This window comes from Monodelphis domestica, chromosome 5, assembly GCF_027887165.1.
Source record: "Monodelphis domestica isolate mMonDom1 chromosome 5, mMonDom1.pri, whole genome shotgun sequence".
NCBI classification, from domain to species: Eukaryota; Metazoa; Chordata; class Mammalia; order Didelphimorphia; family Didelphidae; genus Monodelphis; species Monodelphis domestica.
Genome location: NC_077231.1, coordinates 191,930,865 through 191,955,892, shown reverse-complemented (window position 1 = coordinate 191,955,892; position 25,028 = coordinate 191,930,865). Strand labels below are relative to the sequence as shown.

Genomic DNA, 25,028 nt, shown 5'->3' with positions numbered 1-25,028 from the left:
ATGACCAATAAATATAGAAAATATTTTTGATGAATTACAATACATATTGCTAACCAAAAACACTAGAAAATATAAAAGTAAATGGATCTTTCATTAAAATGGTAATTTTAAAAAATCTAAAATTTAAACTCAGAATTATGTATTTTAGGGAATTTTTGAATATTTTCCAATAATAGAAGAAATTAGATTTTTTACTAATGTCACAGTAGATCCAGAGATGAGCTTCAAATGGATAGATGATTTAGATACAGTCACATCTTTTAAACTATTGAAGGAAAATGGGAGGAGGGATGATTCATGACCAACCAAGGAACTGAGACATTCACAGAAGAGAAAACAGATGATCTTGATGACATAAAAATACAGTTGTTGCTTAAACAAATAAAGCTTAGATTAAAAATGGAAAATTAATTGTTAAAAATATTTCCAATAATTTTTTCCAATACTTTCCAAGATATGTGAGGAACTGGTGGAATTTCTTCTTTTTTTTTTAAGAACCATTTCTTGATTGATGGTCTAAGACATGAGCAACCAACTATCAAGAGAGGAAATCAAGGGGGTAACTGGTGGCTCAGTGGATTGAGAGCCAGGTCTAGAGATTGGAGGTCCTAGGTTGAAATCTAGCCTCAGCTACATCTTACCTGTGTGACCCTGGGCAAGTCACATAACTTCCCCTGCCTAGCCCTTACCAGTCTTCTGCCTTAGAACAAATGCACAGTATTGATTCTAAGATGTAAGGTAAGGGTTTAAAAAAAAAAGAGATGAAATCAAGGCCATTTATAGGCATATAAAAATGCTCTAAATCACTATTTAGAAAAACAATTTGAGAACTTCAAATAAAGTGATTCTGAGGTTCTACTTCACCTTCTTCAATTGATAAAGATGACAAAAATGGCAAATTACAAACCTTGAATGGCCTGTCAAAAATAGACACATTGATTCAGCAATTTGGAATTATATACAAAAAATTACTTGAGTGCATGTCCGAACCAGTGATACCACCACTTAGTCTATACCTGAAAGGGATTTTATATGTACAAAAATATTTGTAGCATCTCTTTTTTTGTAGTGGCAAAAAAAAAATAAACTTTAGGTGCCAAGTAATTGAGGAATGTTTAGACAAATTATGGCATATTAATATTATGGAATACTATTGTAGAGAAAGGAATGAAGACACAAATGATATTAAAGATACATGTAAAGAATTGTATGAACTGATGCAATGTGATGTAAGCATAACCAGAATAATAATATATATAATAATATCAGAGTTATTTAAAAAAACCTAACAGTTTTGTAGACTTTTATAAACTAACAAAGATTGAAATGAGCAGAACTAATAGAAGATATTTCGTAATAACTATAACACTCGAAAGACAAACAACTTTGGAAGCTGTAAGAATTATGGTTAACACAATGATTATCTATAATTTCAGAGGAGTGTTAATGAAACATGCTCCCTGCCTCAGAACTGAAAGTGATGATGAATTCGGGATAAAAAACAAGACAATTTTTTTACCCTGGCCAATGAGAGAATTATTTTACTTGACTGTGCATATTTATTGCAGGGAATTTTTTCTTATTTTGGTTTTATTTCTTTAATGGGATATGAGATGGGGAGAAGAAAAAATAGATTTCTGTTAAATAAAGTTTAACAGAAGAACGATGTGTAAGGAACTGGATATAATTGTTAGACTTCTTGTTCAGGAAATTTAACAAGAAAAGGGTAGAGGGAAGCAGCTAAATTAATCAGCACAAAATATTGAGTTTTTTAAAAGAACATATTTGCAGCATGTTTTTATGTGTTGAACAAGTAGCTAATGGAGAAAGGGGATAAAAGAAGATGCTAGAAGGAAAGACATAATTGAATGAACAAGTTACCAGAAGAGATGGGCTGGGAATTGTCATGTGCAAAGGCAGAGAGTTTAGCTTGGGAGGGATGAAATTTCTTTTGATTCTAGGATGATTAAAGAAGTGATTATATAGATGATACATAATATGTAAAGGAATCATTATGGGACACATCTTTTTTTAGTAAACTAGGAGCTTAAGATATCTGCTCAGGATATTTCCATGCCTTTATCTTTTCAGCAAAGTAGGAACTGAAACAGTCTACTAAAGATAATGTAGGTAGAGAACAGAAGTTTGAAATAGGTTTTTTTCAAGAGTGCACTAGAGAATTAAGGAGAGCATCCCTATGCTGATGTGCATGACCATCTAATCTTCATACTTTTCCATATGTTGAATCTCCTCTTTTTTTTTCTTTTTACAAAAAAAAATGAAATTTACTTCAATGTACATTTATTAACAACCTAGTGTATGCAGGACACTATGTGCCAAATATCCATAAGTAAATAACCATAGTAGAAAATAAGACATGATAAGGGCATCGTAGAGGTTCAAGCAAAATCCTACAGGGGGTTCAAGACATAAATAGGAGAAGACGATATCCTGGAGGAAGTTGCATCTGAATTGGGTTTTAATGTTTGAGTAGAAATTCTCTAGGTAGAGCGAGATGGGAACAGCCTTTAGGGACAAGCAGAGAAGTAGAGAGTACATATTGAGGGCAATGAGTGGTCCAGTTGAATAGAAGCATAAGGTATTTGGTGGAGATATAGTGTGAGACACAGCTGAAAAGGTGAATGCTACACATGGCCGAGACCTTGAATGACAAAGAAAGGTCTTTGAATTTGACTTGGTTGAGAACAAGGATATATCTAAAGGTTTTGAGTGATATGCCTAGACAGATACATGCAGGAGATAAGTCTGACAAAGGTATAATGATGATGGGATAATGTAGGTGTGAAGATTTTTTGGGAGAAAGAGATAGCATAGCAATAGTGAATAGACAGTGGTCATGGGGGCAGCTGGGTATCTCAGTGGTTTGAGAGCCAGGCCTGGAGATGGGAGGTCCTAGGTTCAAATCTGGCCTCAGACACTTGCCAGCTGTGTGACTCTGGGCAAGTCATTTAACCCCATTGCCTAGCCCTTACCACTCTTCTGCCTTGGAACCAATACACAGTATTGACCAACACACAGTATTGATTCCAAGATGGAAGGTAAGGTTTTTTAAAAAATAGACAATAGTCAGCTAGGTGATGGGCAGTGAGGTAGTGCAGTGGATACAGTACTGGGTCCAAAGTCAGGAAGACTCCTCTTTATGAGTTCAAATCCATCCTCAGATATTTATTAGCTGTGTGACCCTGAGCAAGTCACATAACCCTATTTGCCTCAGTTTCTTTAACAGTAAAATGAGCTAGGGAAGAAAATGACAATTTACTCCAGTATCTTTGCTAAGAAAACTCTAAATTCGGTCATGAATGGTCAGACATACTTGAAAAATATTGGATAGATAAGGCCTCAGAGTTAAAACTTGGATTCAAAACATCTCTTTTATTCATAACAGCTGTATGATCTCACACAAATTCTCTAATACAACTCTCTAAGGCTCTCAATCACAGAGCAGGTACAGACATACATTAAGTAGAGGATACTTTCTCCTCAGTGAATGAAATTACTACATCAATGAAATTTCTTAAAAGATGAAAAGAATAAAACAAAGGAAAGTGACAATAAGGACCTCTATATACTTGGGTGGTGATAGTGAGGAAAGACATGAGAAGACTGATGGAAGAAATATCACAATTTGGTAGAGTCATCAGAACTAACCTTCTAAGTACTGTTCTTCATTATCTTCTTTTCGTTGCACTGGCCACTGCTCATCGCTAGAATAGACTCCTTCCAACACTTTGGAATCTTTTAAGGTTCTTTTAAGAATCAGCTGAAACTGGATTTTCTAAATGAGCTTTTTCTTAATTCCTTCCTGCTGCTGGTGTATCCTCTCCCTGCCTCACTTCTGCCCTCAAATTCAGTCAATAAACAGGTAGGTGTTTATCTAAGTGCACATAGATGGCAGAAATTGTGCTAAATGCTGGTGTTAGATAGAAGAAAGAAAAACAGCCCCTGCCCTCATGGATTATAAATTCGAAACTGCGAGACAACTGCAAGGGTTTATCCTTTTCTTATTTAGACTTTTATTTCTTTAAAGGAGCAGAAAATGGACATTCTATGAGAAGAGAGGAGAAAAACTACTTGAGGAAAACTATCTCTACTTCTGAGAACCTGGGAGAAAACATACCCTTGGATAAAAGTATTCAGAGGAATTGTGTGAGCAAAAGCATCTCAAAGGCAAGACTGAGCATTAGAAATGGCTATAGGGCATTGTTTCCCAGAAATGATATGACTGTTTTCAGGATTTTGTAGTCGATTGTTGGAAAACTGTTCATCAAATAACAGCTTGGGAAGCATGGGAAAATAGTATGAGAACTACTTTTGTCATATATATCTGACAGATATGGATATGAAGTTTCGCAGCCCAAGGGACTAGTCTTTGTTTGGGGCATTAGGAAAAAATATGATAAATGTAGCTCACTGAGAAGACTACTTACAGAAGAAACACAAAAGCTAGAAAAAGAGAAGCTTAGAAAGGGTTATGGGAAGCCGATAGAATGGAAGACTTGGCAGAAAATGAATGTAGTTGACAAAAGTGAAGAGTTTAATCTCTATAGTTGATGGAAAGAGCGAATATGTTTAGGAGAAACTTTAATGTTGGCAGCTAAGTGGCAAAAATAGCATCCTGTATGTAAAGAGCCTACAGGTTGTCTTGCTTCCTAATAGACTCTAAAATACTTCCTTTCTTGCCCTTTACTATCTTCTATGTCTTGAGAGTAGAAAATACACCCCACCTCATTCCCAAGCCTATAGAAAGCTGAATAGCTTTGAAGATACCAGGATTAATGGAAACTGTTTTACTCTAAAAGAAAGTCACACCAAGAATTGATACAGAGTGAAAGGAATAGAACCAGGAGAACATTACATACAGAGACTGAAACATTGTCGCACAATCTTATGTAATAGACTTTTCTACTAGCAGCAATGCAATGACCCAGGACAATCCAGAGGAATTTATGAGAAAGAACATTATCCGCATCCAGAGAAAGAACTGTGGGAGCAGAAATGCAGAAGAAAAGCATATGATCGATCATGTGGTTCTAGGGGGATATGATTGGGATTTTGATGTTAAAAGATCACTCTATTGCAGATATGAATAACAAGAAATAAGTTTTAAAGAATGATACATGTATAATCCAGTGGAATTGCTTGTCAGCTCCAGGAGAGGAGAGGGAAGATGGAATCATGAATCATGAAACCATGGAAAAATATTCTAAAGAAAAAAAGAAAAAAAGTCACACTTCCTCATTGTCTAACAGAGAGAAAAGAAAGGAAGCTGTCCAAAGCTCAGCTTTAAATCTGATGTAAGCTAGAAGAGCATAACTACTCCAATAGCCTAGATACAGGAAACACCTATATCCAGAAGGAAAGCAGAGGTTCAGAAGAAGATGGGGAGGTAACATTTTTAGTTTTTCTAAAATTATTAAGAAATATATATTTCTCCAGCCTGACACATTCCCTTCTGGAAGTAGGTAGGACAAAAGCTAATTCACCAGAAAATGGACTGGGGAGGAAACTAAACTTAGCTCTTGTCTAGATAATACCATTGTCTCCCCACCTACCTGAAATGACTGACATGATCTACTCAATTCATTCAAAGATTAAAATGATATTCATCATCAGAAGAAAGCTTTTTTAATTCTTGAAGGTCAAGGAAGAAATCTCATGGTTCAAGTAGTGACTATTGGAACCTTAACTTAAATTTTTATTTTAATAAAATACAATCTTTCCTGCTTCTGATTTCTTATCAATGTCACTTCTAAGTGCTTTGGGATGGAGAAATAATTCAGAGGAATAGGGATAGGGAAGTGGACTATGCCAGTTTGTAAATTTCTCCCTAAGATAGAAAAGCCTGGGTTTTGGAATTATATTAATAAATATTGCTTCTGTTAGATATGTTCCCAGAATACAGAGTACAGATAATTTTAATGTTTTTTTCTTTGTATTTGTACCATATGGTACATTTGTTGTTCAGTCATTTTCTGTCATGTCCAACTCTGACTTTCTTTGGGGTTTTCTGGTTTGCCAATACTTTCTCCAGTTTATTTTACAGATGGGGAAAATGAGCCACACATGATTAAATGACTTGCCTATGATCACACAGTAAGTCTCTGTGTCTAGATTTGAACTCATGAAGATAAATTTTTCCTTATTCTAAGCCTGGTGTTCTATCCACTGTACCACCTAACTGCCCCACATAGTACCTACAGTTTTCTAAAGACTTCACTGATATCCAGCTTGTGGTCCAGAGTTCTGAATAGCACTAAGCATATGAGTTTCTCTCCTTATATGCCTCACTACTAAGTTTCTGCATGTGTCCTTTCTCTTCCATGGCTACTATATAGATTTGTGGGAGAGTGAGAACCAGGTTTCTGTGAGGTGGGGAGGGAAGGATTTACCTTTAGATTATTCCTAATATTTCAATCTTTTAATTATTTCTGATGTTGCCTTCAGTTTAGTTAATGTCCCATGTTAGGATGATTTTTGGTTTTGCTTTCTCATTTACTAAATCTTTCATGTTTAAGAGTTAATGGTGTTGGGACTAATTTATGTAAGTGTGGAACATATTGGTAGATACTCAGAGTTATAATTCTCCGTATATTTCCCTGACACTAGGATATTCCCACTGTCCACAATCCTCCTCAGACCTGCCAATCTAAGCGTAGGTTAGGGTAACAAGTCCAGAAAAAGGGACAGTGGGAGAGTACAACTATTTAGGGTGCCATACCTTCTATACACTCCCTCCAATATAAGTATGTATGAGATCAATGAGTTAGAAACCTTATTAATTTATATACATTTATATATATTTATTATATATGTTTATTTATATGCATGTTGTCTGCCCTATTAAATGTAATATATATACTCTTGTCTTTGTATCTGTCACTTAGCACAATGCCTGGCACATAATAGCTATTAAGTAACTCTTGATTAGTTCATTGATCAAGGAAAAAAGGAAAGCCAGAGATAACTCCATGGTTTTGAGTATGGAAAGCCTGGAAGAACAGTGATACAAATGAAAATGAGTGAAGAAAGACTGAAAGTAGGTTTGTGGGGAAAGCTCTGTTAGATAGATATGTTGGGTTTGAGGTACTAGAGGAAATTCAGGTAGAGATTTCCCATAGAAAAGTGGGTGGGTAGCACAGATCAAGACTAATGATACACATTTGGTAGTCATATACAGAAATGACAGATGAAATCATGGGATAAAGTGAGATTGCAAATGGAAAGGTAAAGAAGTTGTAGAAGGAAAAGAGGAAAGCAAGGACAGACTTTTGTCTAAGCCTCTTCTTGGTTAAAGAAGAGCTTTTGGTGAAAGGAATGATTAGGGGGATTTCAGAAGCAAGAGGAGAGAGATATATTAGAAAACAATTTTTAAAAGTATCCATGTGGAAACAGTGTCAGACACCACAGTGAGGTCAAGGATGATATTGGACCAAATAAAGGTCATTGGGTTTACAATTATTTTATTAATGACCCTTGAAAAACAATTATAGTAAAATAGTTGTGAGTTAAGCCAGAAAGCAAAGGGTTGAGGAAAGAATGGATAGTGGTCAAACTTCACTGATCATGCCTCATTTTTATGCCTTAATATTTAATGCAACCATTGGAGAATTCTACTATTGTACTAATGAAGAGGAGACCTTTTGTACAGAACATTTCACAAATTAGCCAGTCACTGGATAGTAGTACTTGAGGTTTTTAATAACAGGAAAATGTGTTATCTATTTTGACAGGTTTCATCTAGGGTGGTTTTCTTTTTTCTCTTAAGGCTATGTACTCTGTTAGATGAAATAAAATTTTAATAAGAGTTTGCATTAATGAACTTATTAAGAGACATCCCTCTCTTTTATAAGAACTATTTCTTAGAGAAATGGTTCTGAGTCATTAGGAATGCTAGCTATTTGGGTGAAGGAGATGGTAAATCCCCAAAGTGAAAATTCTGAAAAATGTCTTCCTGTACCATATATGTTATATAATTATGTAGGGTATTAATATGACCATATTAACCTATTGGCTAACTATTATATTATACTTATTTTAATATTACACATTTACATGCCATCCATATATGATACATATGTACTATGTAAGCACTAAGAAAGTGGGTTAGCTTTACTCTGGTGAAGTGATCCTTCGCAGTAGTTCTCTGGTGTATAAATGTACCAGTGATTTATTTGAAGGTCTGGGATGATCATACTCCCTTGGAATATCTTTGATTGGAGTTATAAGGTACCTTGATATTATTTAAGACTGGAAACTATCTATAAACAGTATCTTTTCTGAACCTGACCTAGTTTACAAGATTTTAGGTGCTTGTTGGTATTACAGTAAAAATATAATTACAATATGGCTTTGGGCTGAGTATTAGTTGGAATTGACACACTTTCATGAAATTTATTAAATCCATCACAGGTTGATGAAGATTAGCAGTGATAGCTTGCTTTTTGCTTATTTCTCCTAGTTAAAAACCAGTATGGGTAAGCAAAAAAGATTATCCTCAGGATTTAGGTTTTAAATAATTTGTCATCATGATAAGATGATGAATGAGATTATGGAAACTGATGGAAGGGATCTTGGAAAAACACCAGATTTCTTGATTTTATTTTTTTTTCAAGGCCATCTGTGTAATTGTTTTATGTTTTAGGGAGGGAGGATTGAGAGAGACTGCTATTTCTGGAGCAGGAGTCCTTTTTGCCTTCTCCATTGCAGGATTTAATTACTATAGTTTGTCTATGGAAATACTTAATTATCATACTTGTTAACTGCATGATTATTTCCCTTGGAAAAGGTGCAGTGAGACACTAATAAGTCACTGCAAAGGATAAAAAAAATCTGTACATCCTATGAGCTGTTGTTTCTGGGACAAAGGATAGGGAAAATTAGTAGACAAGATAATTAAGATAACATGTAGTACTGGTTCAAATCAGCTTGTGATCAGATATTGTGGGTGGTGAGGGAAGGACAAGAGGATTAGGAGAAAAGGTTAGGGGAAAAAAAAAACAAAAAACAACCAGGAATTCAAAATTGACCTCTTTAGCTTCAACCCCAGGACATGGAGATATCAATTGAGAGACCAATGATTCTAAACCTCTTTGGAATCTGACCTTCTATTAGATTAAAAAAAAATCCTCCTCAACCTCTTTCTAAGTCCCTTTTGACTATATTATTTAAAAAATTCAAGTAGAGCAGTATTAATTGTTTTAAGGAGTTGAGGAAAATTAAACCATGGCTCTGGAGATAATTAGATGTCCCCTGGGGGGTTATTGCTGAAGGGAATGGATTCCATTCTCTAAATGTTTAGCTTAAGATGTGTAATTATGTGCGTTTAGAATTTATAACCAACATGGTTTACTTCCCAGAGGGAGAGAGTAAAGCTTATCCAGGTCAGGAGGCTAACCAGAAAAAGAAAAGAATGCTTAGTGTGACCTCCCAATTCCAGCTCTCAGTAAGAGAAATGTGCTTCATTTCTAAAAGCATTAGTTGCTTGCTTGGCTGTGTGTCAGGAGCTCAGGTCTCCCTCTTAGCTGTTGCCATTCCACTCAGTCAGGTGCTAGTCACACTTGGGAAATGGGAGCCACACCAAGTAGCAAGGTGCTTTGTTAGTAGGGATGCCTTCCATCTGTGTTCTTCACAAGTCTTGTTCCCCAAGCTCCCGCAGGTCTAAGGTCTCACGGTTTACTTGAACTTTGGAGCTTTCACTCTGCTCTACTCTGGAGTGTTTGGGTCGCCCTGGTTCTTGGCTGCCAACTTGACTCCTGATCTTGGCCTGTCTATTCCGATTTCAGCCTGCCTGTTCAATTCTGGCCCTTGGCCTGGTTCTAAACCTTGATACCTTCCTGAATTCTCAAGACTTGTTTCAGTTTCTCTGTTTCTCCATCATGTATCCACAACCCACTGCTGCCTATTGACCAATGTGACAGTAATTAAATGTGAACTGACTGCGATATTTATATTTATTTTTGTAACACTATTGGTAAAAACAATTGAAATGATGCCAAGGAAGTTATTCTCATTAAAAAAAAGTCTCATTTCAAAACAGCTGTATTTCTATTTTCCACAAAAAGAAGTTAAAATTACATGCTCGAATAGGGTTAATCACTTAGCTGCACAATAAAATAGCAGAAGAAAGTAAAAACAGAAAGTGAACTATATTATTTTAACAATGCAAATAGACAGAACTAGAAAACTGACGGTAGTAAAATATAAAAATCTACAATTATAAATATAAATTTGGTCCATGGAATAGTTACTAGAGCTGTATTTACAGTAAGTATCAGATTATTTCTACTTTAGGTGAATACTGTAGTTGTGTAAAATATTGAATATTACAGAGAACAGTGTTTTATTTACAATAGACTATATTAAAAGTTATATTTCTGGAAAACAATGAGGATTGCTACAAATACAGCCATAAATCTGACTCTACAAACAAAAGTGTTTTGATGTCCTGGAGATCTCCTAGAATCTATAAATTTAGATTTTCAGTTAAAATCAAACCTGATGGTAGGAAACTAATACTGAAAAAAATACCACAATTCTGTTCATAGAAACACTGTAAAATTCAGTCAATTTAGTTCAGACATAACAAATGGATTACAAGAAATCTTGCAAAAAGGCACACAGTATTAATGATGTCAGCTTGGCAGTAAGATCATGTACCATCAAAAGTGTTGTTGGTTCATGGGAAGTAAACAGATGACAGTGACTGGATAGATTTTCCCATATAATTTAAGAATGAAAACAATGATGCTCAACTGTAGGGACTTGCTTCAGTGGGTTAAACTAAAGACTCCAAGCTCTCTGCCACATTTCCATCAGGTAAAGCTGTGCCGTTGCTGTCCAGAGATGTGGAAGGATTTTCTTCCTGCCTTGTGTTAACCAGACTGAGAATAGCTTTGTACAAAAACTGGTACTGCTCCTAGAGAATAGAAAGAGAAATAATGCGAAGGAAATGTAACTGATCTTTAAGAAGAGCCAATCAGTATGTGCATTAATACTTATTTTTAAAATTAATTTTAATTTTTAGAATTCATAAACATTTATTTTTTACTTTTCTACCTCCCTCACCCCATGGGGGAAAAGGGGTGGGGGAAAGCCTTATAACAGACTTGTGTAGCAATTATTTAATTGAAATAAATGATCTGTGAAACCTTTTAGTCATTCTTTTAATACAATGAATTTGGGAACATCTTAATTGCAACTCAATCTTCTATGAAGTTTCTTAAATTCATGGAAAAATACTGATTTTACAACTGCTAACGATTCTATATTGGCATCTCATATTTGAGCATTTAGAGATTGTAAGCTGCAAAATTACTGGGCTGTGATAACTTTCATTATATTCATTTATTAGTTATAGTCACTGTTTCACTGTTAGCCTGCTAAACCAGGGCTTCAGTTGGGTAGAAGAACATGGGGTTCTGTCTCCAAACCACTAATGAGCTAAAAAAATCACTTAAGTCAAGAAACCAAATTAAATAAACAGATTAAATTATTTGGAATTGTAGACAAAACTGGTTGATGTAATTTTTCAGCTTTTAAGCCTACTTATTTTGTCCAGTCTCTCATTTTCTTATACCTCCAGTGAAGCAATTCTTTGGATGTTGCATGACTGGTTGTTCTGGATGTCCCAAATAGGCAGATCCACTCTTTGGAATTCTAGTGCCTCATCATTTATTTAAGTTAAGGATATTATAGATTTAGAGACTGTAATTATGATAATAAACATCTGATTTTATTTTCTTCTGTAATTCTCATCAGGAAGACCTATTTCTTGTTATCTGTAGATTTTTCTAGAGACATCATTATCTTATGACCAGTTTGGGTACATTCATGGACATTAACACTGCCTCTGGGTATGAGTATTCTACACATTTTTTCAAAGTTAAAGACTTGGGCATTGTGGAATTTCTTTAGATATCCTGAGGTCAAATAGGTACTAAAGTATCAGTCTAAAGAAAATTCTAAGAGGTTAAGTAGAAGAAGCAGAAGGTCCTACTTAGACCCATGTTCTTCCTCACAGGATTTGTTAATGTGGGTTAATGACTATTTTCACAACTGATAACCAGGAAAGCCTCATTTAATATAAATCAATTTTCTTTTCTGATCCAGATCCATGATTTCATCAGTTTTCTACTACTGCATTTAAAAGGTTGTTAAAATTAGAAAGATCTCTCTCTCTCTCTCTCTCTCTCTCTCTCTCTCTCTCTCTCTCTCTCTCTCTCTGTTTCTTTCTCTCTCTCTCTCTGTTTCTCTCTCTCTCTCTCTCTCTCTCTCTCTCCCCCCCCCCCACTGACTATCTGCCTGTTTATCTACAAATCTGCATGTATATGTATACTCACAATGTCTGTGAAGACACCAGGCCTCATCAAATTTATCATCTTGGCTACATGGTAAACATCCACTGAATTCTCCTTTTCTAGTTGGTGCATGAGGGTTGTCAGTGCACAGAAGGTTCCTGCTGTCACTCCTCCATGCCTTTGTGGAAAGGAAAGTAGTCAAAATCTTTATTTAAAAAGCATCAATATTTTAAGTTTCATAAGTCACTAGGGATATCAGCTTGTGAAAGAATCAATCAATTACCTTTCTTAACATATCTTCTCTTGCTACCTCATTATATAGAGAGCTATGCTTTGGGATGAAAGCCCTCACAGGTTAAATAGGCAATGGGGAAATTCTATAGAAACGTGTAGGTTTTTCAACTTGATACTTGTAGGAGTGGAAATAAAATATCACTTGGACAGCAAAAGATCAGCCATCTAAGAATATACCCTGAGTTCACAGTTCTATTTTCTCTTAACATAAGAAGCCATTATGATGTAAAAGGACAAAGTGAGTGTGTGTGTGTGTATATGAAGATTAAATTGTAACCCCTGCCCATTTTTAGATTTAATTACTAAAGGTGTAACCCTATTCACACTTGGGGAGGTCTGTGACCCATGTGTCCAATAGTGTGTGATGAATCAGGATCAAACTGACTGCCCCTTGGTAGTCCTAAAGCAAAATTTCAACTGTGATTGGTAGAGTGAAATTAGGGGAAGGCACAGGAAGTGATGCAAAAGGAAGTGTCTTTAAAAGGGAGTGACAACTTCCTGAGTGAGTTTTTTACTTGGAGTTCCGAGTTTGAGTGGAGGCTGAAGAGAATCTGCTGACTGAACACGAGACCCAGATCCTGGTGAGACTGTTCTTAAAGCTCTTCCTTTAGACTGACACCTGGTGAGGGAAAAGGCTGACTCCTTTCCAGGATATTTTCTGAAGAAACTAGCCTCAGGAGAAACCTACCTCTTGAGAGAGTTTTCCCCAAGTCCTTGGCTTTGCCGAGGCTGGCTGAAACCAAGTCTCCCTGCCTAGGTTGAGCCAGGGGCCCGGAGTAAATTACTTAGTGCTTAGGCTAGATATCTTACCCTATCCTCTCTCTCATTTTCTTCACTCTTTCTATATTTTGTAAGTAAATTGTAAATAAATCTCTTTGGAATTAATATAAATTCCTGGTGACCCTATTCTTAAGTAATCCAGTCCAACCTTTTTAATAAGTAACCTCTTTCCCCCTTATAATACACACACACACACACACACACACACACACACACACACACACACACACACACACAGAGTATATGGTATGGCACAACTAATCTCAAATGAAGATTCTATAGCCTCTCTTTGCTAAACTTTTTTTTTTGTCTTTAGATCAAAACAACTGAAAAAGAAAATCATGTTCAATAGTTAAGGTATAAAGTTGCAAAGTCAGATGCTTATCAAAATGATTCTCGGCTTCATTAAGTTTCAAAAGTTGACTCTAAAGAGATAGGTAAGCCTTCACTTCTTTTTTAAAAAATTATTATTATTATTATTTTATCTAGTCAATTTAGAACATTATTCTGTAGTTACAAGAATCATATTTTATCCCTACCTCCTCTACCCACACACTTCCTGTAGCCCACACGCAATTCCACTGGGTATTACTTGTGTCCTTGATCAGAACCTATTTCCATATTGTTGGTGTTTGCATTAGGATGTTCATTTAGAGTCTCCATCCCCAACCACATCCCCTCGACCCATGTAGTCAAGCAGTTGTTTTTCTTTGGTGTTTCTGCTCTCACAGTTTTTCCTCTGAATGTGGATAGAGGTCTTTCTCATAGATCCCTCCGGATTGTTCAGGATCACTGCTCTGCCACTAATGGACATTACATTCGATTGTACCACAGTGTATCAGTCTCTGTGTACAATGTTTTCCTGGTTCTGCTCCTTTCGCTCTACATCAATTACTGCAGGTTGTTCCAGTCCCCATGCAATTCCTCTACTTCATTATTCCTTTGAGTACAATAGTATTCCATCACCAACATATACCACAATTTGTTTAGCCATTCCCCAACTGAAGGGCATCCCCTCATTTTCTAATTTTTTGCCACCACAAAGAGCTCTGCTATGAATATTCTTTTACAAGTCTTTTTCCTTATTAACTCTTTGGGGTACAAACCCAGCAGTGATATGGCTGGATCAAAGGGCAGACAATCTTTTATCGCCCTTTGGGCATAGTTCCAAATTGCCCTCCAGAATGGCTGGATCAATTCACAACTCCACCAGCAATGCATTAATGTCCCAACTTTGCCACATCCCCTCCAGCATTCATTACTTTCCATAGCTGTCATGTTAGCCAATCTGCTAGGTGTAAGGTGATACTTCAGAGCTGTTTTGATTTGCATCTTTCTGATTATAAGAGATTTTGAACACTTTTTCATGTGCTTATTAATAGTTTTGATTTCTTTAACTGAAAATTACCTATTCATGTCCCTTGCCCATTTATCAATTGGAGAATGGCTTGATTTTTTTGTACAAATGATTTAACTCTATCAATTTGAGTAATTAGAGCTTTGTCAGAGGTTTTGTTATGATGATTGTTTCCCAATTTGTTATTTCCCTTCTAATTTTGGTTGCATTGGTTTTGTTTGTACAAAACCTTTTTAATTTGATGTAATCAAAATTATTTATTTTACGTTTTGGGATTTTTTTCTAACTCTTGCTTGGTTTTAAAATCTTTCCATTCCCAAAGATCTGACATGTATGTTATTGTGCATTCACCTAATTTACTTATAATTTCCTTCCTTATATTCAAGTTATTCAGCCATTCTGAGTTTATCTTGGTGTAGGGTGTGAGATATTGACCCAAACCTAATCTCTCCCATACTGTTTTCCAGTTTTCCCAGCAGTTTTTATAAAATACTGGATTTTTGTCCCAAAAAGCTGGGATCTTTGGGCTTATCATAGACTGTCTTGCTGAGGTCACTTAACCCAAGTCTATTCCACTGATCCTCCTTTCTGTCTCTTAGCCAGTACTTTATTGTTTTGATGACCACTGCTTTATAGTATAATTTAAGATCTGCTACTGCTAAGCCACCTTCCTTTGCATTTTTTTAATGATTTCCCTGGATATCCTTGATCTTTTTTCTTCCAAATGAACTTTGTTATGTTTTTTTTTCCTAATTCAGTAAAAATGTTTTTTGGAAGTTCGATGGGTATGGCACTAAATTAATAAATAAATTTGGGTAGGATGGTCATTTTTATTATGTTAGCTCATCCTACCCATGAGCAGTTAATGCTTTTCCAATTGTTTAGATCTAGTTTTAATTGTGTGGAGAGTGTTTTGTAGTCGTGTTAATATAGTTCCTGTGATTGTCTCAGCAGATAGATTCCCAAGTATTTTATATTGTCTAGGGTGATTTAAAATGGAATTTCTCTAATTCTTGCTGCTGAGCTGTGTTGGAGATATATAGAAATGCTGATGGCTTATGTGGATTTATTTTGTGTCCTGCAACTTTGCTAAAGTTGTTAATTATTTCCACTAGCTTTTAGTTGATTCTCTAGGATTCTTTAAGTAGACCGTCATTTCATCCACAAAGAGTGATAGCTTGGTCTCCTCACTGCCAATTTTAATACCTTCAATTTCTTTTTCCTCTCTAATTGGTACTGCTAGTGTTTCTAGCAATATTACAATATTAAATAATACAATATTAAATAATAGAGGTGATAATGGGCATCCTTGTTTGACTCTTGATCTTATTGGGAAGGCTTCTAGTTTATTCCCATTGCAGATAATGTTTGTTGATGGTTTTAGATAAATACTGTTTATTATTTTTAGGAAAGGATCTTCTATTCCTATACTTTCTAGTGTTTTCAATAGGAATGGGTGTTGTATTTTATCAAAGGCTTTTTCTGCATCTATTGAGATAATCATGTGATTTTTGTTGGTTTACTTGTTGATATGGTCAATTATGTGGATGGTTTTCCTAATATTGAACCATCCTTGCATTCCTGGTATAAATCCTACCTGGTCATAATGAAAACCCTCGTGATGACTTGCTGGAGTCTTTTTGCTACTATCCTATTTAAGATTTTTGCATCTATGTTCATTAAGGAGATTGGTCTATAGTTTTCTTTCTCTGTTTTTGACCTGCCTGGCTTTGGAATCAGTACCATATTTGTGTCATAAAAGGAATTTGGTACAACTCCCTCTTTGCTTATTATTTCAGATATTTTGTATAGTATTGGCATTACTTGTTCTCTGAATGTTTGATAGAATTCACTTGTGAATCCATCAGGCCCTGGGGATTTTTTCTTAGGGAGTTCTTTGATGGCTTGTTCAATTTCTTTTTCTGATATAGGATTACTTAAGAATTCTATTTCTTCTTCTGTTAATCTAGGCAATTTATATTTTTGTAACTATTCATCCATATCACCTATATTGGTATATTTCTTGCCATATAATTGGGCAAAATAGTTTTTAATGATTGCCTTAATTTCCTCTTCATTGGAGATGAGGTCTCCCTTTTCATCTATGATGCTTCCAATTTGGTTTTCTTCTTTCCTTTTTTTATTAGATTGACCAGTACTTTGTCTATTTTGTTTGTTTTTTTAAAATACCAGCTTCTAGTCTTATTTATTAGTTCAATAGTTCTTTCACTTTCGATTTTATTAATTTCCCCCTTAATTTTTAGGATCTCTAAATTAGTTTTCATCTGGGGATTTTTTATTTGTTTGCTTTCAAGTTTTTTGATTTGCATGTCCAATTCATTGACCATTGCCCTCCATAATTTGTTAATATGTGCATTCAAGGATATACATTTCCCCCTGAGTACTGCTTTGGCTGCATCCCATAGATTTTGAAAGTATGTCTCATAATTGTCATTTTCGTCAATGAAATTATTGTTTCTATGATTTGTTCTCTAACTGATTTTGGAGAATCATATTATTTAATTTCCAATTAATTTTTGATTTGCCTCTCCATGAACCCTTACTGATTATTATTTTTATTGTATTATGATCTGAAAAGGTTGCATTTATTATTTCTGCTTTTTTGCATTTTTTGCCATGTTTTTATGCCCTAGTACATGTTCAATCTTTGTGAATGTACCATGTGCTGCTGAAAAGAAGGTGTATTCATTTTTGTGACTATTCATTTTTCTCCATATATCTATTAACTCCAAATTTTCTAAGATTTCATTCACATCTCTTACCTCTTCATTATTTATTTTTTATCTGATTTGTCTAAATTTGATAGTGGTAAGTTCAGGTCTCCCACTAGTATCGTTTTTCAATCTATTTCCTCTTTCAACTCCACCAGTTTCTCCTTTAGTAATCTGGATGCTATACCTTTTGGTGAATACATGTTGATTTCTGATATTTTGTCAGTCTATACTGCCTTTTATCAGGATATAGTTACCTTCCCTATCCCTTTTAATCAGATTTATTTTTACTTTGGCTTTGTCAGATATCATGATTGCAACTCCTGTCTTCTTTCTATCATTTGAGGCCCAATAGGTTTTGCTCCAACCTTTATTTCTAACCTTGTGAGTGTCTACTTGCCTCAAGTTTGTTTCTTGCAGGCAACATATAGTAGTATTTAGATTTCTAATCCATTCTCCTATTTGTTTTCATCTCATAGGTGAGTTCATCCCATTCGCGTTCAAAGTTATGATTGCCACTTGTGTATTCCCCAGCATTTTGATATCCTCTCCTAGTTCTGCCCTTTCTTCTTTTGCCATATTCCTTTTAAATCAGTGGTTTGCTTTTGATCAGTCCCTCTAATCATTGCCCTTAATAAGCTTTCCTTTCTGCTGCCTCCCTTTTTGTTTCCTTCATATTTTTTCAGGGTTTGTTAAGTTCCCTCCCCATTCTCTTTCCCTCCCTTTTTGTACTCCCTGTCCCCCTACCCCCTTTACTTTTCCCTTCTTACTTTCCCTGTAGGGTAAGATATAATTCAATACCCCATGGGATCTAGATGCTCTTCCCTCTCAGAATTGATTTCACTGAGAGTAAGGTTTAAGTGTTACCTATTAGCATTCTCTTCCTCCCTTTCTTGTAAGAGACTTCTTCCCCTCCCCATCTCATGTGTATCTTTATATGATAAAATTTATCCTATTTATTTTATTTCTTCAAGTTTCTCTTGGGGCCATCTTTGATTCTCCTCTCCCTTTTTTCTTTTTTTTGCATATCATCTTATAGTACTTATTAGCCCAATCTCTTCCTGCGAATGATTCCTTTAATTATTATAAGTGAATATAATTTTTTAGAGTTAAAAATAACATTTTCCTCATATATTAATATAAATAATTTGATCTCATTGAAGCCCTTAAAGAAGAAAGTTTGAATAAAAACTTTTCCCCCTTTTCCCTCTTTTTCTTATTTACCGTTTCATGTTTCTCTTGATCTTTGTGTTTATATATCCAACTTTCCACTTAGTTTTGGTCTTTTCTTTACAAATGGTTGGAAATCTATTTTGTTCAATGCCCATACTTTCTCTTGGAAGTATATAGTTAGTTTTTATGGATAGGTGATCCTTGGTTGAAGACCCAATTCTCTTGCCTTTCTGAATATCATATTCCAAGCCTTTCAGTCTTTTAGTGTGGGAGCTGCTAGATCTTGTGTGATCCTAACTGGTGCTCTTTGGTATCTGAATTGTCTCTTTTTGGCTTATTGCAAAATTTTCTCCTTAGCTTGGAAGCTCTTGAATTTGGCAATTACATTTCTGGGAGTTGTCTTTTGAGGATTTAGGGTAGAGGGTGTTCTATGAACTCTTTCAATGTCTATTTTTTCCCCTTGTTCAAGAACCTCAGGGCAGTTTTCTTGGATAATTTCTTGTAGTATGATGTCAAGAATTTCTGTTTATTTCTGGGTTTTCAGGTAGACCAATGATTCTCAAATTGTCTCTTTGTGTTCTTTTTTCCTGATCTGTCATTTTTTCAGTGAGATATTTTATGTTTTCTTCTATTTTGTCAGACAAATTAGTACAAACTCATAGAGTATACAACTGTATTTCCATTTCTAAGGAAAGGACTATATTTAAAAATGGATTTAAAATTAAGAACTTACTCATCATGAACAATCATGGGTCCATCTCTATTGGAGGCTTCTTCCTTGATGATACTTATAAGCTCAAAGGTTTTACTAATGGAACTATCAGGATTTGGCCATCTGGGGCACTGAAAGTGTCTTACTTCAAGTACATAGTCATCCTATTGATAAGAAGAAACAATGAACATCTTTTATGGAGCATTTTATTCATTATTTTATCACAAGATAACTATGAAAGGCCAGAAATTGTGAAAGGACCATTAAGTCAGAGAGGTGGGACAAGGTATTTTTTGGGAGGCATCTCAGTGACACTGCAGATAGAGTGCCCCAAACGTGAAGTCATGAAGATCCAAGTTCAGATCTGACCTTAGAGATCTACTTGCTGTGACCCTCAGCAAGTCACTTAACCCCATTTGAGTTCATTTCCTCACCTATAAAATGACCTAGAGAAGGAAATGGCAAATCCCTCCAGTATCTTTGCCAAGAAACTATCAAATGGAGTCATGAAGAGTTGGGCATGACTGAAATGACTGAACAACAAACAACAATTAAATCAGATGACAAGAGAGTAATAGGAATATTTCATCTCTCCTATTAGTAGAAGGATGTCTTTATACCAAGAGACTCTATATATGCATTGAAAGAATTTTTAAAAAATTACTTCTTCAAGCCAACTCTAGGATGTATGATGGCAGACCCTAATAAAAGATGTCAATATTGATGATAGCTATTATTATTATTATTATTATTGCACATTTCTATATTAGACTGCCAGCTTTATTGGGGAAGAGACAATGTCTTAAAATTTATATTTGAACTCAGGTCTTCCTGACTCTAAGCTCAATATTCTATCCACTGATCCACCTTGATGCCTCTAGTACATACCCACATACATACATATATATGCACTTAATAAATACATAAATATGTATTAGGTATGAACATACATATTTCTATATACATATATGTATGAACATATAGATATAAATTTAACAGATAAATAAAATAATATCTGCTCCCATAAATTTATCATTTAAAGTTACATCTTCAATACCTGTGTAGCTTCTAAGATAAAGTCTTGAATTATTAGTTTTTCTTCATTAGAGAGACATTTATATTCTTCAGCAATCATGGTAACCTTAAAGCTCTCGCAATTTATAGGCTCATCCTTATTTGGCCAGTAAACAAATTCATCTTCTGCCTGTAAGGAATGGAAAAGTAATAAGATTTAGCTACTTTATTTGAAGCTCTGGGAGCACTATTCTACAGAAAGCCAAGTAGTATTAATAGTGCATCATTTATATAAATTTTTCATGTCCCAAAGGTCAAAGTATGAAATGAAGCTAATTGCTTGAAATAGAAGATTCGATTCTTCCTTTGCTTTCAAAGCCCATTTTAACTCTTATAAACTTCACTGTCTCTAAGGGCAGACTGACATGTGAAGAATAAAACAAGACTCTTAAGAAGATGCAGCACTTGAGCTCTTGACACTTAGTTATTTGGTAACAAGCCTCACAGCCTTGCCATTTTGTTTTCCAATCATCTCAAACACATTGGCACATTCGCTGCTGTTGTCAACAATGGCAGAATGTAGTGAAGAGCCTCCAGTGGCCCCACATTGCCAGAGGAATGTGAGAATTTGGAGCCCCAGGAACTATGAATTCCAAGGCCTTCTAGAGACCCACAAAAACCCAGAATGACACCATCATCTGTTTTTTATTTTTGCAGAAGGATAGGCAAGGGTTCCATAAAACAACCATTAGGAGATGGTTTTACTTTTCTCATACAGAGAAAGCATTTGACAAAATCTGAACCTTGATGTGTGTGTATGTGTGTCTATGTGTGTGTTCCAAGTCCTAAATAGAGGAAGGATAATTTTAAATCACTTCAGATGAGGTCTGTAAGAATACAGGTAGGAACTGCTGTCAGAGTGATTCTCCAAATAATGATGTCTCATTCAAGGAGTGCCTTCAAGACTGAAAATGAAACTATTTAAAATTTATATTATTTTTTAAAGGAGGTAGAGCAAAAAACTCTAAAACAACAAAAATATCACACATACACATTAGGATTGGAGAGAAGGTATCATGAAGTCCAAGGAACAATGGAGAGGGTCATCTCTCCACTGACACTATTCTAATTAGAAACACACACACACACACACACACACACACACACACACAAACACACACACCAAGAGAGATACTTAATGTGGTGGCATTTTTTTGTTTTATATTGTTGAAAATTCCTTTATGTATTTATTCACATTCTAAGATTTCATTACAATAGAAGACAAATTCTGTAAGGACATGTACAATTTTATTTTGGGGCTTTGAATCTCTAGTGCCTTGTATAGAGTTGGTGTTGGTCCAACTCAGTTGAGTTAACTACTAGGTAGTACTAGGTAGCAGGCCAGGCACTTGGGATGCCAAGGCAAAAATGAAGTAAGACTTGTCCTCAAGGACTTCACATTCAAACTGGAGATGGGGAAACAACACACACAGAGATAATTCAACACAAAATATATACCAGAAAACAACCAAAGCAACCAAAATCTATATAATTTCTGAGAGAGGGGGCAAGTGAAGGGGAATGTGCTGACAACAGAAAGGCCACTAAAGACAGCATAGTGGAAGGGCAGGTCATTCTAGGACTAGGCGGGATAGGGCTGCTATCCATGGTTCTGAGGCAGCAGTGAGTGGTGGAAAAAAGAAGAGAATTTTGGTTCAAGAAACCAAGTGATTTAATTCTTATCAATTTTGTTGCAATCTGTTTGAGATGACTGCTTTCTTGGAACCTGGGATAGAAAAAAGACAGGGATGCCTTACCATGTTCTGGCTCTCTGGCAGCATTACAATGAGCTGGGCGTTATGATCCCATATCATCCTCCAGAAATCCTTAATGGTGTGCAGCAGGGGATGCTGAGTGATGATGAATTCGTTACTTTGATAATAACCCTACAAAACCAAAAAGGCTAAGTGAGAAGGCAAAGTCTAACTGCCAGAGACCAAGACAGATAAACTAGGAGGCAATATGGCTATGCTCTGAGTTGAGCCTAGTGATGTATTCAGCAGTAGGAAATTTATATATGCCAGAAATCTTTTCAGCATTACATATTGGGGAAATATTTCATATTAGTTCATCTTTCGTTCAGTATCAGAGGTTTTATATCAGAGAGTAATTCAAAGAAGGTCATGAATGGGGGGGGAGAAACTCAAGGAGGTCTTTGAATAATATGATAGATATTGTAAGGTCTTTGAGGGGGAGAGCCAGTACTTGTTTAGAATTTGTTAACTAAATGAGTAAAAATTAATTAAATAAATACATTAAAAATAATTATGACCAACAAAAAAAACACTAAATGAGTAAAATATGGTCACTCTCTTCTGTCTGCTACCAAATAAAAAATTTTTTTCATGCATTGAATGTGATTAAAAACTATCAGAAGGACAGCTAGGTGACACAGTGAATAGAGAGCTTAGAGTTAGCAAAACCCAAGTTCAAAACAAGCTTCAGATACTACCTGCATGACCCTAGGCAAGTCACTTAATTTTATTTGCCTCAGTTTCCTCATCTATAAAATGAGCTGGAGAAGGAAATGACAAATCATTCCAGTATCTTTGCCAAGAAAACCCCAAATAGTGTCAGAAAGAGTTTGACATGACTGAAAAAAAATAGATGAACAAAAAGTATTAGAAGGGCATCTATTTACAAGTTAATGGAAACCAAGGCAAAAAGATATTCTGAATTTTATAGCTGGTGAAGGATCTGAGAAAAGATGAAGCAGAAAATCAAAACACAAAAAGCTTGCACATAATTATGGATATTGGTACAGGACCTATTTAGCTAAATAAAGCAGTGAATAAATGAAGAGCATATGATTGATTGTTCCCTTAAAATAGCACATTTCCAGTGTTTGTAGGAAGCAGATTCAGGAACATGGGCTTTACTTTGTGTTTATCATCCTAATGTCAGAAGGCTAAACTATCTTATATCCAATTATAGCACAAATGTGTCTGATTGGACAGTTTGTCCTTCTTGTTTTCTTTAGAGATAGAAGAAAGGAAGGAAGGAAGGAAAGCAGACAAGGAAGGAAGGAAAACAGACAAGGAAAGAAGGAAGAAAGGAGGGAAGTTAGGAAGGAAGGAAAGAAAGCAGGCAAGGAGAGAGGAAAGGAAGGAAAGAAGGCAGGCAAGGAGGGAAGAAAGGAAGGAAAGAAGGAAAGAAGGAAGGAAGGAAGGAAAGCAGACAAGTAGAGATGAAAGGAAGGAATGAGGGAAGAAATAGGTACTTATTAAGTGCCTACTATGTGTCAGACACTATGCTAAGTGCTTGGCAGGTTTGAAAGTTACAATTATCCTGGGAGGAAGGGGCTATTCTCATCCCCATGGCTGAGGATTTTGTTCAGTTGTGTTCGACTTTTGTGATCCCATTCAGAGTGTTTCTTGGCAAAGATACTTGAGTGGTTTGTGGTTCTTCAATCCAGCTTATTTTACAGATGAGAAAATTGAGGCCAAAAAGGTTAAGTCATTGCTCAAGGTCACCTAGCTGGTAAGAGTCTGAGACCAGATTTTAACTCCGGAAGGAGTATTCCTGATTCCAGGCATGGCACTTTCCACTCTGCCACCTAGCTGCCAATGATTGAGGAAACAGAGGCAGATAGCAGTTAAGTGACTTCCCCAGGGTGACATATTTAGTGATTGTCAGTGGCTAGATCTGAATTTAAGGCTTCCTGATTCCAGTGCCAGTTGGAGTCAACTGTGCCCTCTAGCTGCCTCTAATATCATTGGTTACTTGGACTAGTGGTGTCAAAGTCAAAACTTTTAATGCATACTTAATTATTCCTGCTAACCATATACAGATTTGATTTTTAAAAGTTGTTATTTACATTTTGTTGTATTTTTATTTATTTTCGTAAACATTTCTCAAATACATTTTAATTTGGATTGGTATGAACTCAGGAGTGTGATAGGCTATATGTAAGACATCTCTGATTTGGACCCCATGTTACCAGTTACACAGAATTAAATTTCAAGCTCTCACAGTTTCTGGAGAGGTGGAACCTGAAGTGCCCCCCCTTTCCCCAAGGGGGGGTCTTTAATTATAAAGGTATTAATAGAAGAAATTAGTGAATGCTTGATTGATTTATTGCTTATAGAGAAGAGGAGCTGAATTCCCTGGTCCTTTTATCTGAATTGGAATATATCCTGCTTCTATTAGAATTGTCTACTGCCCAATGTCAAGGTCTTTTTACCTTTAAAGGTAATCAGGCCTCCAGAAGCCAAGCACAGCACAGCTCCACTCAGCCTGGAGTGAGCCTGGATCCAGGCAGGGAAAGAATGTTACTGAGAATGAACCATTAACACCTCTCATCTATAATGCTCAACGACCTCTGCCTGAGGAGAGCACAACTGCCCTCCACTTTCACTGAAGTTCCAGGGCAGCTTTGTCATCCCACTGAGAAAAAGGCCATATATTCCAGAGTGAGTCTAGCAGTAAAAGTATGTCCAGCACCCAGCAGTGAAGGAGTAAGTGCTGTTTCATTTGGTAACAATGAGTAACGCTATCCTTGTACTTGTGTGTTTTATACATTCTTCTGTGTAGGTGTCCTGATCCTAATCTGGAGTCATGCTCGACAGTTCATAGAGCAAAAACCAGGG

At 35.7% G+C, this 25,028-nt stretch overlaps 1 protein-coding gene across 4 annotated transcripts in view; it reads right to left on the bottom strand.

Moving 5' to 3' along the window:
- Positions 1–9,953: 9,953 nt before the first annotated feature.
- Positions 9,954–25,028, bottom strand: part of PTPRZ1 (protein tyrosine phosphatase receptor type Z1) — a 243,673-nt gene continuing 228,598 nt past the window's right edge. For all 4 annotated transcript variants that reach the window (XM_056799637.1, XM_056799634.1, XM_056799636.1 and 1 more), the window contains 5 exons: positions 22,197–22,325; positions 20,423–20,569; positions 19,387–19,529; positions 12,360–12,495; positions 9,954–10,936 (listed from right to left, as the gene is read on the bottom strand). In XM_056799637.1, the coding sequence (XP_056655615.1) occupies positions 10,796–10,936; positions 12,360–12,495; positions 19,387–19,529; positions 20,423–20,569; positions 22,197–22,325 (696 nt within the window). In that variant the 3' untranslated portion in view covers positions 9,954–10,795. The remainder of the gene's footprint in view (positions 10,937–12,359; positions 12,496–19,386; positions 19,530–20,422; positions 20,570–22,196; positions 22,326–25,028) is intronic.